Raw genomic sequence first — 19,334 nt, forward strand, 5'->3', positions numbered from 1 at the left:
GCAGATCCCTCAAGGGTACAAGCCCTTGTAACTGGTAATGGGAGTAACATGAAAGCTGCATGGCAAATATTAAATGCAAAGTATCCTCATTTAATAGTATTTGGCTGTCTTGCTCATAGGTTGAATCTTCTGGCAAAGGACACAGTAAGTGTGAATACAATGATGTCAGTATTGGCAAACTGCAAAGCGATTGTGAACGTATTTAACAAACATGTTGCTAATCAGACTTTGAAGAAATTACAGAAAGACAAGCAGGGGAAGGAAAATGTACTTTTATTGCCAGAAGAAACTAGTTTGGGCTTGGCTACAAAGTGTGTACATAGTTTGCTGCATGTAAAGAACTACGCGTGCGTGCAGCGTGCTTCAATAGATGTCACAGTATCCCAGATTATTCTTGTGAACCCTGGGAAGCAGACAATGAAGTGTTTATGGTTTGAGTTCAAGGAAGATTCAATTTGCTACTACCAGTTTCAGTGGCTGTCAAGAAGCTTGAAGGAGATACACCAGTCCTTTCACATATTCCAGAGATATTCAGACAACTGAATGAAAATCTAATTGAGCTTTTGCCTTCTTCACCTCTATCCAAAAAAGTAGTAGTAGTAAAACAAATGTTTACGAAGAAATCTGAGTTTTGTTCTCATCCAGTTTATCTGGCAGCAAACTTTTTGGAGCCTCAACACAGTGGACAACATGCTGTCAATACAATTGTGGAAGTAGCTAAGAATGTCCCTAACATCGATGAAATAGTTGTGATGACAGACGCTGCTGAGTACCACGCAAAAGAAAAACTTTGCAGCAAAGACGTTATTTAGTAGACAGCAGAGAATTTCTGCGGAAGGGATACCGTAACACCCGACTTGTCTAGGATTGCTGTAAGGATCCTAAGCAATTGCACCGACAGCAGCTTTTTGTGAATGGAAATGGAACTAATAAGTAATGTAAGATAGTGACAGTGAAACTAGAGATGCTGCAGTGACCTCGGTGAAAAAGTTAAATTCTTGAAGTAAATGAGTGGACAACCACAGCCTATCATGCACAGTTCTTTGGGTGTGCTAAAATTAGTGTGTCAACAGTTTTCAGTGCCTTGGGGGTTTTTTGTAAATGTAAACAAACAATGTAAGGGAAGTAAATGCCATTGTGTATTATCTTTACATTTTTGCAAGTATTCCAATAAAAATAATTTATTTCCACATAAAGCTTTGAATTTGCTTGAATATAACATTTAAACCACATTAAGTGTGCTGTATTTAGTTGTTTTCCTATTTTAAAAATTCCATTCAAATATTTATAGCTATTGGGACATAACATTAACACGGGGGTACTTTTTTAGTTTTGTGTACTAAATATAAGTCATATAATCATGCTAAATCAGATCTCACACTATTTAGGGCACTGGAAATGTTTCTGGAAAGTTTTCTGATTCAAAATTTTCCAGAAAACCTACATCTCTGAGCATAACACTACAGTAAATTTTAGTGATATAAGGTGTCTATTAACATGCTTTGTAACAATTAGGCCTGGTCTACAGTGTCCTAGGATGCTATATTTAATAATTAGTTATACAAATCTTATTTGACATAGGATTGCTTATCCAGATTTCTTATGATTTTGAATTGATGATTTGCTTTTAACACAATAGCCTTCAAACTATTTTTTGCCAGCTTCCTCTTCTTTGGATAAGTTTCTTATGATATGGAAGTTGAAGCCACAGTCCAGAGCTTTCAGATTTGTGGGTCATGTGGAAGCTGTGAATAGCGTACAGTTTTCACCAGATGGACAACTACTGGCCTCAGCTTCTCAAGACCGTACAGTTAGACTGTGGGTTCCATGTATGTAAGTATAAATTAAGAAAACCCAAAACTATTTATGTTTAGACATTGCAGTATTGATAGAGGAATGTGGGGTCTGTAGAACATTATTGCCCATCTTTATTCTGCAGTAGCAAGTTTTGATTCATGGCTGTACTGATTTGCTCCAGTTTGCACTTGGCCAAGCTAGACAGCTAGGCGTAGAGTGTTCCTGAGCATACCCCCCCATTGGTGTTTTCAGGTTCTGCAGGTAAATCTCTCAAAGGCTAGAATGTGGGCTCTTAAACATCCATTTATAAATTAGATGAGGAATGTTAAACTCCATCTGGCCCTATGGGCCTGATAGGTGTTGTGGAGTTGGTCGGGACTGTGGGCCCACCCTCTCCCCCCTGCTTGTGTGGTGGATCCAGTGCATGGGTCACCTGCCTGTGCTGATCTGGGACCCAGCTCTAGTAAGCACTGTGGGTGGTGCAGCCCAGGATCCAGCAAGTACCATTTGTCGCTTCCTATGCACTGCATGTGGGGCCAGTCCAGTAGAGCATGTGGGTCAATGGACCAGCACTTGGAGCTGGATTATGGGGCTTTGTGGCCTGTGGGCCATCTGTTTGACATCCCTGAATTAGACAGAACTGGAGCAGTAATAAGGATTAACCAAAACCAACTCTGATTGGGTTTTTTTAGACTAGGCACATTCAGGGAGGAATACAGCAAATTTATTCTTTTTTGAGTTTGAGTTTTGTATATCTTCAACAAGGTTAATGTTATGTTAATGTGTTTCAGTCATGGAGAATCTTCAGTACTAAAAGCCCATACTGCAGCTGTCCGTAGCGTGAACTTCTCACATGATGGCCGCTTTCTAGTGACAGCATCCAACGACAAGTCAATAAAAATATGGAGCGTTCACCGTCAGCGGCTTTTGTTTTCTTTGTCCCAGCATACACACTGGGTTCGCTGTGCCAAGTGAGTGTTGTCCTTTCTTAATCAGCGTTTATTGGAGTAATGTGTAAGTTTCTTTGTTTAGAACTTCTAACAAAGTTTTCTTTTTACAAAGGTTGAGCAAGCATGGAGAAAAATCTGTCAATAGTGGAAAGCTGTTAAATATGAATGATGCATCATATGTGAATCTTTTGTTATTAAAAGATGTTTCTTTAAACAAAAAAAAATTCTTCCATACTTATTAAGATCAAAAGGGCATATAGAGATGATCACAAGAAACTACAAAGTAGGCTATAGTCATGTTATAAAAATGGAAATGTCACAAAGAGATGTCCCTTAAAATAAAAGGCAAGGGTGGCCCCACATAAGCAGAGTAGATTTCTGAAGAAAAGGAAAGAGTGAATTGCTCATTGCTACTTAACTTGGTTATTAATGAAATTCCTATTGCTGGGTGGTACATGGAACATTATTAAACACATGCTTTTAAAGCTGTTGGAAAAATTGTGAATGCATTCAGATGAATAAAATTTCATGAAATTTTAGATGGTTAAAGGATTTAATTAGTAAGATGGCAAGTAGAATTACCAAGTACTTATATCTGAAAACTGTTGCAGGACTACAGAATACAGTGTTGCTTCTCCACTCAAATAATGGGGGGGGCGTGAAATTGGAGGCAAATTGATTTGGTGATTCATAAAGCCTGCGGCAAAACCTGATTAGCCAGTTTAGGAAAACTTGAATAGTAGTGGTTCAATGATTGCTTGAAAAGTTATGGCAAAGGGTTTGTGTGTGTTAATGCTTTTGAAATATTCACAGTTGAGAGAGCAGTAGTTAAAATTAAAAACGGAACTCCATTATGACCACCCATTTCCCTTGACTCATAATTTTCTGAACCTGGGACACACAGTTAACCCATGGGGGACAACATAACAGCCTTAGCTGCATTTGAGATGGTCAACTGAAATTGTCCAAAGCTGTGGATACACAACTTCCACAATTAGGTAACGTACCTCGGTGTAGTTAAGTTGGGGTTAGGTGTTTCTTGCTCCCTGTAATACTAAATATCTGATACTATTTCACTGAAACTTTTTTACTTTCCAGATTTTCACCAGATGGAAGATTAATAGCATCTTGCAGTGAAGATAAAACTGTTAGAATCTGGGATACAACAAATAAAGTGTGTGTTGATAGTTTCACGGACTGTGATGGGTAAGTGTTATGCAAGAGAAAATTGAGTAGAAGTATATAGAGATGCACCGATGTATTGGCGCCACATTGGATCGATACCAATAAGAGGAAGATTAACACTATCAGCTTGTTTTGGCTGGTGTTGCCAATAACGTACCGATAAATTTAATATGCCTTCTGGCTGGGGCCTCCTGGCTGGTGCATGCACGTGGCGTCTGGAAGGTAGCTGGGCAGCGTGGAGAGTAGTGCCCTGCAGATAAGACTGTGGGGAAAATGGGGGGAGTAGTTTGAGGTCCCCATGGTGAGGGAGTGGGTCAGGGGCTGGGGCTGAGGCAGGGTGGTGAATGGGACCCTGGAGGAGCAGGATGGAGCCGTGGGTGGGTTGTCCTGAGGATCAGCACCTCAGCACTTAAAAATGGTAGCAGGGTGCTTGAATTAAAGATCAAGATGAGCTTTAGTTCAAGAGCCTCCACCACCGTTTTTAAGCACCAGGATGCTTTTTTAACTGGAATGGAGCTAAGTGGGGTGAGGGCAGAGGCAGGATGCTTACTGGGCTCGGGGCTCTCCTCCCTGCTGCCCTTACCTCCGGAGTTGCGTGCTGGCTGTGCTGCACCCCTTGCCTGTCCAGCAGTTGGAGGCACAGCTTGCCGCTGCCTCTGCCACCAGACGGGCAGGGTGCACAGCGTGGTCAGCACGTGGCTCCTGGGGCAACGACAGCAGGATGAAGAGCCCCGAGTCCACTGCGGGCAGCCTGCTTCTGCCCTTGCCTAGCTTGGCTCTGCTCTGGTTAAAAGTGTGCTGATGCTTAAAAATGGTGGTGGGAAGCACTTGAACTAAAGCTCATTCAGTAAGTTTTAGTTCAAGTGCTCCCATGGCCATTTTTAAGCACTGGGATGTGGATCCCTTGGACTAGCTGCCATCAGCTCTGTCCTACTCCCTCCCTTGCCATGGGGGCCTCAATCTGCCCCTCCCATGCCACTTTCCGTCCACCACTTACCTGAAGGGCACTGCTCTCCACACTGCCTGGCTGCATTCCTGTAAATCAGCTATTGGTTCAGTATCGGCTGATATGCCTGGTGAATAATTGGCTATTGGTATCAGCCCAGAAAAACTTTATTGGTGCACCCACAGAAGTTTATGGCTTTAATATAATATCACATGTTGTCTTAAACAACATTTCACTAGTATCCCTAAGCTCTGCCTGAGAATAGATGCAAGTTTTCCTACTACCAAAGAAATGGTGCGGGGAGGGGGGGAGAAAGTGAAGTTCTTGTGGCTTTATTTTAAAGATCAGCTGTCTGGTTGCACCTGCCTAGCTGTTTAAGTCTTTTTTCCCCATCTAGAGGAGATGAGAATAATCCTCCCTCCCCCTTTTTGGTCTTCTGATTACTTGTTTTTCTAGTCCTTTTGTGTTTGGTTCATTACAATTTAGAATAGGATGGTTTGATATTGAATAATTTCTAATTGTTGCTGTTTATGCTTATCAAAGCAGTAAGGTTGGTTTCCTGATGTTGCAACTTGTCAGGTCATCTTTTACCCATAGAAAATGTTTGGTTTTCTTTAATCTTACATTTCCCATAAACCTTTTTCTCCAGCAGGCCAGAAAGCCAGTGTGTGGTCTGACCACAGGCTGGATAGAGTTTCTGATCCACAACCTGGCACAGTGGCCAACACGTGGGCATGGAGAGGGGGATAAGGGCAGCCTGGCTTAAGCCCAGTCCTGTGGGAGGGGCTGGCCCTGTGGGTGAGGGGGAGGCAGCATGACTGCCTGCACCTAGCCCCATGGGGAAGACAGTGTGGCTTGGCCCCACAGGGGAGAAGACACGTGGTCCAGCTTCAAACCTGCTCAATGGGAAAAAGGGGGTATGGCCCAGCCTTAAAGAGGGAAGGGGGCATGGTTTGGCTCCAAGCAGGTGCATGGATCTTGGGGGGTTGAGGATTTGGGGTGGGGCGTGGCCATATTAATGGCCACTGCTCCCCTCCAGTCAAATTTCCTGACCTGTGGGGAACCTTGTGAGTCAGATGCAACAGCTGTGTAGGCTGCATTTTGCCTATGGGCTGAAAGTAGAGCACCCCTGAAATAAGGGTAATGAGAGCTGTAGAAGAGAGCATCCTGGCTTTCCAAAAAATGCCAGGTTTCCCTTCAGCTTTGTTGTGAAGTGATTCATGTATTGGCATAGGTATGATGTGCTCCCAAGTATTATATCTAGCATGCTAATAACAAGGAAATGGATTTAGAGCGAGGGGTTGGATGGAGGAGCTTTTCTTCAAGATAAGCAGAGGTTTAGAATCTGTGAATAAATCCAGGAGTGGAGTCTCTTGTCCTAAAGGGTTTTCTTTCTTTGCTAAAAGGGAGGAGTATGCTAGGGAGACTTATCCACAAGATGCTGCAGTGAACAAACAGTTGTAAACAATATTGTTTTTTAGAATTCAAACCCTATGTCCGATCTGTTGCTATTGTGTCCATGTTTCCTCCATATGAATCCAAAGGGATATTTTAAAATAATTCCTTATCTGGAATTTCATTTTTTTTTTTTTTGCTTTCTGTGCTAACCAAGTCCTCTGATTCTGTTGGTGGATTAGGGAAATTTTTGTATATACATGTTTTCTGTAGAGTGAAGGCAATTTTTATTGTTCAGAAGGTCCAAGCCCGCAAAGGTATTGAGGTACCTGACTGAAATTTGTGAAATGTAAGCGCTTAAATAAGAGTTAATTGAATCTATCTTTGATGCAAACTAGGGATCAGCAATTTATGACCTATGCCGCACCACACCTGGGCAGCAGGGTGGGGCTTTGCCTGTGCTGCTGCCACAGCCAGGTGGCTGGGAGTTTCGCTGGTGTGGTTTTACCTGTGCTGTAGCCAAGGCCAGGTGGTAGGGAGAAGCAGCAGCAGAAACAGCCAAGTCTTGGCACAGGGGCGGGCAATTATTTTGGGTGGAGGCTTGGTGAGCTTTAGAGAGCTGCACAGGTAGCCCTGCCCCTTTACAGTTGTCCCGCCCCCTGGTCATCTTGGGACTGGAAGTCCCACCCTTAACCCCTGACCTTTGCTACTGGAAGTCCTTGGCCCCAGAAATACTACTTTTTGGGGGAGGGAGGTTGCCATCTTAGAACCAGAAACGCCCCCCCAAATCATACACTAAAACTCAAGCACCTACTATAACATATTTTAGTTTTATTACAAAAAATATTTTTGTCGTGACTGGTGTTTGTGTGCTGTATATAGAGGTGATGGCATAATAATTCAAAAATAACTTCTTAGTCTTGTATAAAGTGTGGTGGAGTGTGTGTGTATGGTGGGGAGGGTTGTGAGGGGGTGTGGCTGTGTGTGGGGAGACACAGGGTACATTGGGGGCGTGTAGATGTGGGGGTAGGGTGTGGGTGTGTGGCGTTTGTGGGGTGTGAAGGAGGGTTGGGGGATGGGGTTGGGGGATGTGGGGTCCCTCCCCACACTTCTCCCATCCCGGTGGTGCAGCAGCAGCTGGTGGGGTTGGTGCCTGGTTGTGTACAGCTATGGCCACCATTGCATGTTGCAGTGAGAAACACAGCCCCTGCTTGCCCGTCTCTATCGCCAGCGCTCCTTGCCTTGCACATGCAGCCCCTGTACTTGCACAAAAGAGGAGGGAAGCTCCGTGCACAGGTCCTGCGGCAGGTGCGGGGAAGGCAGCTGGCTTCAGTGCGTGGGGCTTCCCTCCTATGTTGTGCAAGTGTGGGGGCTGTGCTGAGCACTGGCGATAGAGATGGCTCGGCAGGGGCTGTGCTCCTCGCGGTGATGGGCAGCACTAGCTGGAGGTGCACCTTGCTGGGCATGAGTGCCCTGAGTGCCCCCACCTGCTGCTGCTGTCTGCAGGGGCTGCACACCATGGGGGGAGTACATGGTGGGTCTCTACACCCCTGCCCTCTCTCACACCCATACCCTGCCCACCCGACCTCTGCCCTGCCACCACCTCCCTGGGCATGGGCTCTGTGCTGTTGCTAGCCCTATGGTCTGCACTCCCACCCAGCTGCAGCTTCAGCCCTGCTCTCACCATTTCCCTACCTGTTGCCTGGAGGGTGTGGGACACTGGGGAAGCTGAACAGGTCCCCAGCAGTGCAGCAGCAGCCCCACCTGGAAGCTGTCTGCTGGTTGGGTTGGGCCCTTCCACCCATGAGGATGGGAATGAGGAGCAATAGGGTATGTTGGGGGCATGTATATATGTGTGTATATATAATGTGGGTGCTTCCCTCCCATCCTTGTAGGCAGAAGGGCTGGGAAGGGTACAATTCGTTGGTCGGCTCTGCATGCTGGATCAAAGTGCCTGGCAGGCTGGATCTGGCCTATGAGTCGTATTTTGCTTGCTCCTGTCTTGGGACCAACCCGCTTAGGAACCTTGTTGGGCCATTCCAGCATGCCACAGCAAATAGACTAACTTCTCTAAATGAGAAGGGTCAGCTGTCTGCATTTAGTAGAGTTGTTTTTCCTTTCCTCTGTTTCCTCCTGATTAGAATAATTTTAGGTCTTAGAGGTAGAAGAATGGAGAATCCAAATTAGCATTTGGCAAGTAATGTTAATTTATTCAGATTAATGCGTTTTGGCTAAAATGAGAACTAATTCAATCTCTTTTCATTATTTCCATTTAGGTATGCCAATTTTGTGGATTTCAATCCAAGTGGTACATGTGTAGTTTCTGCGGGTTCTAATCATACGGTGAAACTCTGGGATATTCGAATGAACAAGTTACTGCAGCATTACAAAGGTAAAAGCTTTAATTACAAGGAGATACATAATCATTCTACTTCTAAGTTTTACTTTCTTTAAAAGAGAACTAATTTTTCAAGAATGCATAATCAAAATAAGTAAAATATCTTGAAAGAATATACTTTTAACTATTCTTTATTTGTATCTGCATCCATTTGTAGTGGTAGCAAGCCATAATTAATTCCGTTTTGCTGAGAATAATAATCTTAATTTTTTTTCTCTTTTGTATGCTAATTCTTCTTGATTACAGAATTATACCCTGGCCTAATGGAATTGTAACTTGGCCAGAAAATGTTGATTTCACCGAATTTAACAGCACAGTTGTTTGGCCATCTTGGCAGGGAATCTCACTGCTATTTTGTATATGAAGACAAGTGTTGTTCTATTAGGTTTAGAGCACAGAGTCTCCTGCGTGGCCATTATAAATGTGTTGTAGAGTAGCACGTAGGACCAAAAATGGGACCCTCCTGTGAAGATGAGGGTTTGTGAAGTGTTCAAGAGTACACAGAACTACAGCAAACAGCTGTGTGGATCTCTGAGGTGTACCAACTGCATGCTGCAGATTTTATTTCTAAGGGTGGCATTTCTCTGATTAGGTTCATGGGATCATTGATGAGCTCCAGTTGCATGGCGAAGCAGTTTTTGTTTTGAAGTAAAAACCACTGGAAACAGTTAAGCAGTTCATTCTTAATTTGACAGGCTGTTGTGAAATCAAGTGATCTGAAAATCAGCTGGCTAAGAATAATTCAAGTTTTCCTATATACTGTAGTAAATGTCTCTAAGAAATACCCAGTGTTGCTTATAAAGAGTTACCCTGAGATGGTGTGATTTAGTGGTTATAGCATAAACCACCAAACTCTGGAAGCATCGTATTCTTCCTGTACCACTGATTAGTTGCCTGGTGCAGTCCACCTTTCTTTAGTCCTATCGTGGTCTTCTCCCACTCAGCATCAGTGTTGCAAGTAATAGCCAAATATTTTTAGAGCTCATTTCATATATTATGGAAAGAAAATTATATATTAAAATTGATATTGTATTTTTTCTTTCTTCAAAATACTGAGGTTGAATCGGTGTTTTATTAATTTGGGATACAACTTTTGAATTTTAAGTTTCAGGCCGTTAGGAGGTCATCTAGAAAAGACTGGAGATATGGGAATAGTAGCAGAACTGTGTGGTACTAGCCCTAGGCCTTGGCTTAAGCAGGGAGAGACACTAATTGTAGCTAATGCCACAGGTGACCTGGTGTCATCACCACTCCCTAGGGTGTAAAACTGCCCCGTTACAACCTATATGGGCAGAAGTCCTATGCACGGAAGGGAACATATTTAAGATTTAGACTTTTTATTAAGAATGTTATTCCCATTTTGTCTTTGTACTGTGAAATCAAATGTGCATCATACTATGAAAGACCTTTTTAAATGCACATCTGTGGTTAATAATGTAATTCAGTATTTTTACAGTAAAAAAAAACTTGCACCTTGGATAAAATAAAAATATTTATTGCATTATTTTTCCTTAATTTTGAAACTTTTCTTTGCAGTAGATTGGAATGAGGTGTGGGCTTTGTCATCGTGTTTTTTCTTAGTAATAAGTGGAACTGATCATTTCCAGTGCCTCAAATACCAGCTATTATAAGACTATTTTAAAAATGTATATATATTTCCATGATTTAATATCAATGCCTGAATTTTGTCTTGTGTAAATTAGTTCACAGAGCAGAAGTTAATTGTGTATCATTCCATCCTTCTGGTAACTATATCCTCACTGCTGCTTCTGATGGTACCCTTAAGATTTTGGACCTTTTGGAAGGGAGACTCATATATACACTCCATGGACACAAGGTAAAACTATAATGCAGTTATGCTTTTTAAACTAGGGTGATAGTGAATTTTACCCTATATACATTTCATAGCTCCGTTAGAAGATGAATGACCTTTGTTCCACAATTATATGACATTTCCAATGGAGAACAGTCTTGCAATAATAGAGCTTCTCACAAGTTGACAAATTACATGATTTGTAGTGGCAGTCAGGAAATTAACCTAGGGGTGTCACACCTGGCTTGCAGGCTGGTTTTGGTCCGTGGAGCTGTATGATCTGTCCCATGGGTTGCTGAACTGTCCCCATTTGCTGGTCCCAGTGCCAGTGCACTGTATACAGCACAAGGGGCAGGCATGGGGTGCCGCAAGATGCCAGTGCCCTGGACTCCTTGTGCTGTGGGCGGCATGTGCTGGCCCTGGGGCTTGTAGTGCATGTGATCTTCCCAGGGCCAGCACAGGGTATGCTCTGCCTGTGGAATGCAGGGTGAACCCAGTGTCACCTCTGGTACGAGGGGCCTGGGGCGTGGGTTGCATGTGATGCCCCTTGTTTGCCTCCCATGCTGCCTGCAGTGTGTGGAAGCCCTGCAGCCCATCCTGGGGCAGATTTTTTTCTGGTGCCATCTAGAGAAAAGGGAGGGAGAGTGGATCCATCAGGGGGCCCAGCTGTACTCACCTGCTGCCCAGGTGCCTGGATTCTGCTGTGGCTTCCCAGGGTTTAGGGACAGGCTAGATGCTGGGGCTTCCTTGGGGACTGCGGGCTGCAGGCTAGGGTGGGTATTGCTGGGTCTGGGTGCCTAGGAGAGTGAGTACCTGCATGGCGGGAAGCAGAGGCTGGCACAGGAGATGTGTATGGGGCTTGGGACAGGCATCTGCAGTTGGGACCCCGTGTGTGGCTTTGTAGCCCCAGTGCCTGCAGTGGCGGGGGTGGGGGGAGCAGCAGGGACTTGTGGGGAAGTTTGAGCATCTGCGCTTCTAGCCCAGGGCATGATGGCAGCTCTCAGGCCTGGCATTCACTCTGCTAGGTGCTGGCTCTGGAGCTTGCCAGAAGCGCAGGCCAGGCTGGGGCAGCACAGCAACATGCCCTGGTGTGTTTTACTCTGCAGCCCTTTGAGCACCCTGTGTGGGGATAGCAGCCCAGGCCTTGGAGGCTAGGCAAGAAACAATGAGGGAAGGAACCTGCAGGGACACTGGGACAGGCAGGGGTGAAATGGAATCGGGTAAGGAAGTTGCACAGGGGATTGGTCCTGTCTGGCCTACAGACCAGCCCAAGGACTCTCGTCTGGTCTGTGGGGCCAGATGAATTGGACATCCCTGAGTTAACCTATCAATGCTGTATGTGTGTTTAACTCTGGGTAATAGTTTTTCATAGTGAATCAGTATCTGAAATCAAGACGTTTATGGTCTTTATTAATTGGCACATTACTCCTTTAGCTGGGAAATGGTATGCTCTGAAACCTTTTCTAATTAACGGAGCATGCCAGGAATTTCCTGCAAGAATGCCAATATTATTCCTATTTTCTTCTCTAAGATATACAAGAAATCCTATTTTTATCATCAATAATTCAAAATACGAGATTTATCTTACACATTTATGGCAAATAGTGCTAGTTGAACAATGACAACATGACCATAATCAATATATTCTTGCCATGTGTAGTAGCTTCTTGGCTTTAGGCTGCCTGACCAATTGCATGACTTAGATTGCATTAATATATATCTATTATGTAGATAACGTTTGGAGTCCTGTATTGTCTTCCAACTCTACCAGGGCATGTAATATAACTATAATTTTAACATCTTCTCAATAAAGCTTTTACATTTTTAGACAACTTTTTAAGCATAAATTTTCATTGACATTGGAGTTCCTTATTTATTAGCATTTGAAATCTATTGTTCGGCTGAGTGCCATTGAATAGATAGATGATGATAGTTATTATTGTTATTTATTTCGACATAGAGGCAACTGTGCAATCACTGTAATAAAAATAGTTTAACAATGAGCTAAATTAATTTTCAATTGCTACAGGGACCTGTCCTTTCCGTGGCCTTTTCAAAAGGTGGCGAAAAATTTGCATCAGGCGGAGCTGATTCTCAGGTTTGATAAAATAATTATATATTATGATGATTAGTATAAAGAAGTTATTCTTTTTTCCTCTATTCCAAAGAATAAATGAGGTAAATTATATTCCTTTTTCATAGGATGGTGATTATAATACTGACATACTACACTGACCTGACTTTGTGTTTATTGGATTTATATGTTACCATTCCCAGCAAAGGCTTAGGGCAACTTAAAATAAGAGACAAAATAACTTGTAAAAGCAAGTCAGATATTAAACTATAATAGAAAACAAAAAGTTTCTTGTATTATAAAAAGCAACAAAATAACAATCCAAGTTCAGGGAGCTTAATCAACATAATGCCGTCATTTTTTATTTATCGATGTTACCATGTCTTAGTGAAAGATGATGTGATGATTATGTGTACCTCTACATATACTCAGTTTTCTAGGCTTATCCTTTTAGTAAGAAGAACTTATTTAGTAGAACCAATAATAGATAGTAAAAAAAAAATGTTGGCAGGTATAGAGAGAGATGTTGCTCAGACTGTGTGCTAGTTTTTGCCAGTATAATTATTTGCTGCAGTAGCCTTCATATAAGGAATAGCAGTTGATTTAATGTTAAGGCAATGGAAGAGACACATTTTAAGCAAGAAAGAAAAGACATATCATAAGGACCAGTGTTTAATACTATCTAAGATCTTTCCTCAGTATTCTGTGGCAACAAGGAAGTACAAAAGCACTATGTGAAGATAAATGTCAGAGGAGTTGCATGATAGAAACACAGGGATCACCATCTAAAAATGTGGCTCTGTGGAATTTAGCACAAACCAATTTTATATTTTATTAATATATGGTAATATAGGATAGATTTTGCATTTTACTCATAAATAATACCACAACTTAAAATTATAATAAATGTTTCAAATAAAAGTTAAAATAAAGACCTAAATAGCATTAGAGACAAGAGACCACTTTCTTAGGCCTCAGGTAGAACTAGAGATCATGTCAACGTTTCTAGAAATGACTTAAAGAAAATGAAAGAACTGGTTGGCTTCACAAGGAATCTAACAGGTAATTGGAAGGTTAGCAAATACTGGGGCGAGATATTCAAACTCAAGCAAAATATGCCAGTATCAAAGCTTTTGCTACCGTGAAAAAATAGAAGCCTTAAGTTAAAGACTTTCAAGATGATGTGTTATATATGTTTCATTTATGATGATTTATATATTTACATTTTACGGTTACCATTATTTTTACCTTCCCTCATTTCCACTGAATGTTACCTTAAAGGTTTAGACTACTCTCTCTTTGTTTACTAGATCTTCATCCTGCCCCTTGCACAAAGCTGCCCTCCTGTGCCTCTGTCAGTTGTCCTATATTACAGGGATTTTTGGGGGGTGTTTTGGGGTTTTTTTTTTTTCTTTTAGTTCTTAAAACTGTCTCCAAACCCCAGAAGATTAGCCTGCATCTGTTTACACACAGTTCACACTTTCAAATTTGTTTTCAGTCATAATGAACAGAAACATTTTTTCTTAAAAGCTATTTGAGCATTCAGCTACTAGCAATGTTTGGTATACATTGCAAAAGAAGGGTATGATTGATAATATTAATATGCTAAAATTTTTAAACTAGTCAACTTTAAAGGGGCCTGTATCTTATTCTGCTATACAGTGTACCCTTAGTTACCCACAACACTTTTTTTCCAACTTGTAATTATTGCTATTATATAAGAAACTGTGACCTTCACTTTTTTGCTTCCCCTTGCCTATTTCTCTGGTAAAATCCCTAGTGAGAGATTTTATGGGATTTTAGAGTGCTGCAGCACCCTGGCTGACAGTCACTGGACTAGATGATTGTAGCATTCCTTCTTGAGACTAAAATCTGTAACTAATAATATATGGGATATCATTAAATAGTGATCTTCTGGATGTTTGAATAGTCTTAAAATGAAATCCCTGACACTATAAATAAAAGGATTTTGTTTTAATGTTTATCTTCAAAATGATAATGTAAGTTTTTTTTATAGAAATTGCTATTAGCTATCATATTACTTGAAGAACTGTAGCTTTGCATCATTTATTCTTAGAAACTGAGTTTGTTTTTTATATTGAATAGTTATTTTTTTCTAAGAAAAATACTTATTTGGTTTTAATTAGTGATGGTTTTATACAGGTCTTGCTGTGGAACACAAATTTTGATGCATTCAATCGCAAGGAAGTTCTTAAACACCACCTTAGAAGAACACATACAGATGATCCGCCCCACCTTCTTGACATTTATCCAAGATCACCTCATCCCCACGATGTGAAATCTCAGTCAATTGAGGTAAGATCTACAATAACATACTTGCAGAGAAACAAACTGTAAATAGTAGTGTCAGTCAATTTACTATTTATATTTAAATGTAGTCTGTGGCAGCTGAGAAATATTTTGTATAAATATTTGTGTAATTTATTATGAGAATCTAAACTTTTAGAGAAAAAACAGCATTGACAGTATTGAAATGTATTGTTTCATAAAAGTTATTGCCAAAGTTATTGATTACAGTAGTTTCAAATACTGCATTTGGTGTTCTAACAGTTTGAAACAATGATGTAATGTAAAATTAGAGTTGTTTAATGTAAACCATCAGTTGTATTTGCTTGATTGATTTGTTCCCCTCCCTACTGTAAATCTGTTGATTAGGGTGAGGAAGATTTGGATAGAGGCACTCTATTTTGGATAAAGATGTAAGTCATCAAAGTACAGTGTGTTTTGTTGGCAAGGTAAAATGCAGATTGCAGTCCCCAGTATCCCTGGGAGTTTTTTGATGGTTCAGTTCTGTTAGTTTTTGTTTTTTTTTCCAGTATTTGACAGTCATGTTGCATATGAGATTGAGCAGCACTAAACTTGGGACACTTCAAGAATACACTTAACCTGGAAGATGCTGTATTCTGTACCATGTTATGCCATTTTGGGTCACTTTTTAAAAGACCAAAGAGTGCAATTCTATTTTATAAGTTATATTTTGACAGTTCCTCCTTTGACTTGCAAACCAGAGGCATGGATTGCTAGGAAGAATAAGCATCATAGCCAAGGCCAAGCCACTTCCCCCGTGGGGCTGAGTTGGGGGTGGGCCATATTCTCTCACCATCCCCTCCATGGGGTTGGTTTGGGGCAGGGCCAAGCCCCATTCCCCAACGTGGCTGGATTGGGACCAGACTGTCCCCCTCCCTCCCCCTTTGTATGGCTGGATGGGGCCCCGCAACAACCACTCCAAGCACCAGATTGGGACCACCAGTAGATCTGTCCCATGCCCCTGCACCTGGAGGAACCTGGCCCTGCCTATCCATCCCATTGGTCAGAAGGGTTGAGCACCAGTGCATTAGAAAAGTGGTTTTCAAACTGTAGTCTGCAGATACCTGAGGGTCTGCAGACTGTGTCCATGGGGTCTGAGAAAGATGACTAAGACCAATAAAATATGTGAATACCCACACTTACGATTCAAAGGAGTCTGCATTTCCATTCAAAATTGTTTAGGGGTCCACAAATATAAAAAGGTTGAAGACCACTGCATTAGCTATACAGCTATACAGGTTAGACCACAAGTAGAATAATCCAGTGTAAGCAGCAGGTTCTGCTTGGTTGGAAAATTATTTAGCACATTTAACTTATTGCCATCTTTGCCCTAAACATCAAGAGAGTAGGAGAAGGGCTTACCCATCTCTTGGTCAGTTGCGTGGTGCTTGGGATACTTGTGCAGAAAGCAGGGGACCCGACTTCTGGGTCTTATCTTCTGCTTCCCAGGAAATTTCACTGTGGGCAACTTTCTTATCTCCATGACACCACCCTGCACCCCTTTTGTTGAAGCTGCACCACAGGGTAGAAAGGAATGCAAACTCATGGGGTGAAAGCATAGTATCTGAGACGGAGCTTGATTCTAGTTGTTAGAAGAGAACGGTGCTGAGAGAGGGAGCTTTGGGTTCTGAATCCAGTGTGGTTTATGCATTTAATCCAACGACTAATAAATTTATATTTAATAATATATTTGGAAGCAAGGATCAGGGACTCTGGGGCCAGCACTGGAGCATGCATTTGGAACTTTTCTAACACATCTGTGCTTCTTAATTACTGGTCTTTGGCATACACAGAGCAGGAGCAAGTGGTTAGGGTTTCCTTGGCTGTGCTCTTGGACTTGGCAGATTAGCCTTGTTTCATAGACACAGGCAGCACTGAAGTGGGGAGCCAAAGTTGGACTGCAATCTAAATCTAGGGAGCAGAGGAAATTAGAAGTGCAGCCTGAACTGCCTGCAGAACACAAGGCAAGGCCTAGGAAAGGTTGCTGCTGAAGCCTTGAATGAATGGTTTCAAAAAGGTGTTGTGTCAGATTCTTAGGGTGCCTATACACAAGCAGTGAGTGTGCTCTGACATGCTGGAATACCAGTGCATCGGAGCAGACTCTGTTAGTGGAATCTGCTGGAGTATGGCAACTTTCACACAGCCTCCTGTGTCCCGTGTATCAGCGTCCTGATGCTTAAAAATGGTTGCGGGGGTGCTTGAACTAAAGTGTGTTCAACAAGCTTTAGTTTAAGCATTCCTGTTGCCATATTTAAGTGCACGGATGCTGATATGGGAGATGTGGCAGCATTTTAATTAGAGCAGCTGTTACCAGGCAAAATTATGATCTGTGGGCCTCATCTGACCCACCAGGCAGTTTTTTCCTGTGGCCTGTGAGCGAGTGCCTACCATTTCACTGTATCTAGCCCAGCCCCAGGCTGCCCCTGCTGTGCTCTCATGGGGGTGAGCCCCACTTCCCATGCATCCACGCACTCCCACACAAACTCCATACCCACCCACACCTGCACTGCCTCCACAAACTCCGCATATACCCACAGCCCCCCAGAAACCCTGTACCCATTCACTCATTCCCTCCCCACCACAATACACAAGAATAAGACTTTATTTTGAGCTATTATGCAATCACCTCTAGATATACTATGCAAACACCCACACACACATCAGGACAAAAATATTTTTTAAAATAAAATTTAAATACTTTATTGTAGATATTTGGTCTTTAGCATTGAACTTGTTTTTTTTTTCCAGTTCCAAAATGGCAAACCTCCTTCCCAAAAGGAGTACTTCCAGGGGTAACGGGAGGGACTTCCAGTAGCAAAGGTCAGCGGTTAGGCGGTGGGAATTCTGCTCCCAAGGTGACAACCAGGGGCCAGGGCACCTGTCAAGGGGCGGGCCTATCCTTGCAGCCCTTGACAGCTCACCAAAGTCATTAAGCAGCCCTCCAGCCAAAATAATTGCCTACCCCTGCCTATAGGTTCTGAGAAGGTGATACCTTGAAAATAAAGTTGACTTATCTTGAATCTTGCATGTGGGGGGGATGCTTGGGTATCTGGGGTTTTTTGGGAGGTGGGGAGTTTGGTTCTTTGCTTTTTTTTTAAGGGTAAGGGCATGAGGGAACTTCAGGGTTCTTGTCATGGCATTTGATCCTTCCTTGCTCTGGGACTCATGGGGACCTGGGAGGAACTAAAACTGCGTAGGGCATGATAGAATGTACACCTATAGTGGGAAACGTGAAAAAGCAAAGATGGATTATAAACTGCAGTGCAAAGCTAGCTTACAAGAAAATTTTAGAAGATGATCATCATTTGCACAAGGAATCAAGGTTTTCTTGCCTTTTATTCCATATGTTTTTAACTCATAACTTTTCTCTATAAATCAAAGTAGTCTTTTCTATTTACCTTTCAGGGTGTTTTAAGTGTAGTTGTAATATACAGTGATGATTATGATGTACTGTAGTACTGGAAAGCGTAAGTGTTTTTGATTTTGAACTTCCTGTATTTCTACTCCATTTACTCTTCATTGTAGAGTAGATATCCTTTAGTACCTGGAAAGTTGACCTAGTACTTTTTGTTTTAAAAAAAATATTTTGCATTCAGGTGTGTAGTGTTTTGTATTAGGACCATGAATCTGTTCTACCTATTTAGTTGCATGTTTGTTTTTTCAGTGTGATTATTTTTTTTAATGTGTAAGCATTTTTATTAGGTGAAAAAACACCTATTGTACACTAGGTGGCAGTAAAAATAAAGGAATATGCTCCTATTGTTTTTTGTTTTATATTGTGGATTTCAGCCCAGGAAAAAAGGGACGTTCAAGGGAAAGACGCTATAAAATCATTGTACATAACAGTATTTTCTTATGTTTAATCTCTTTAGAACAGTTAATGGAGGCCAGAAGGAGAATTACAGTCATGCAGTTAGTGTAAGGCTAGGAGTTAGTAGTTCTTGGTATGATATCCTTTCTACTATACCCTTTCTCTGTGATCTTGAGCAAGTTCTCTGCTCTCAGTGCCTAATTTTCCTTCATTATTACATATGAGTATTTTTCATATTATCCACTGCTTTAAAATAATACCATAGATAGTAATAGTTAATACCTTGACTAAAAGGTTTATAGAAGTATAGAATGCTTTTTAAATATGTGGATCAAATTTTACTAATTAAGATGATTTTTAGTGTGCACTTATAATGTAACTGATATAAAGAAGTACAGTAAAATGTTTTAAACCTTGTTGACCAAGTATGGTTTTAACTAAGAGATGATCTAGTCAGTCACCCTGTGGCAATGCAGGATTGTGCAATACAGTATGATTTTTGATAGATTTTATTAAGTTAAATGTTATTTCCACAATGTAAACTGTAGAGCTAGAGCCTGTTTCACAGCTGAGTATTGTATTTCATAGTTTCATAGTTTCTAGGGCCGGAAGGGACCTGAGTAGATCATCTAGTCCA

General features: G+C 41.7%; 1 protein-coding gene across 3 annotated transcripts in view; it reads left to right on the forward strand.

Annotated features, from left to right (window-relative positions):
* Positions 1-1,626: 1,626 nt before the first annotated feature.
* POC1B (POC1 centriolar protein B) overlaps positions 1,627-19,334 on the forward strand; it is a 69,425-nt gene continuing 51,717 nt past the window's right edge. Inside the window, exons 1-7 of one of the 3 annotated variants that reach the window (XM_019545261.1) lie at positions 1,627-1,833; positions 2,589-2,768; positions 3,846-3,953; positions 8,550-8,665; positions 10,375-10,508; positions 12,514-12,582; positions 14,722-14,874. In XM_019545261.1, coding sequence (XP_019400806.1) covers positions 1,688-1,833; positions 2,589-2,768; positions 3,846-3,953; positions 8,550-8,665; positions 10,375-10,508; positions 12,514-12,582; positions 14,722-14,874 — 906 coding nt within the window. In that variant the 5' untranslated portion in view covers positions 1,627-1,687. The remainder of the gene's footprint in view (positions 1,834-2,588; positions 2,769-3,845; positions 3,954-8,549; positions 8,666-10,374; positions 10,509-12,513; positions 12,583-14,721; positions 14,875-19,334) is intronic. The other 2 variants (XM_019545260.1, XM_019545259.1) reach the window with 2 other exon arrangements.

The sequence above is a fragment of the Crocodylus porosus genome, unplaced genomic scaffold, assembly GCF_001723895.1.
Source record: "Crocodylus porosus isolate Cpor-Errol unplaced genomic scaffold, CroPor_comp1, whole genome shotgun sequence".
Classification (NCBI taxonomy): Eukaryota; Metazoa; Chordata; order Crocodylia; family Crocodylidae; genus Crocodylus; species Crocodylus porosus.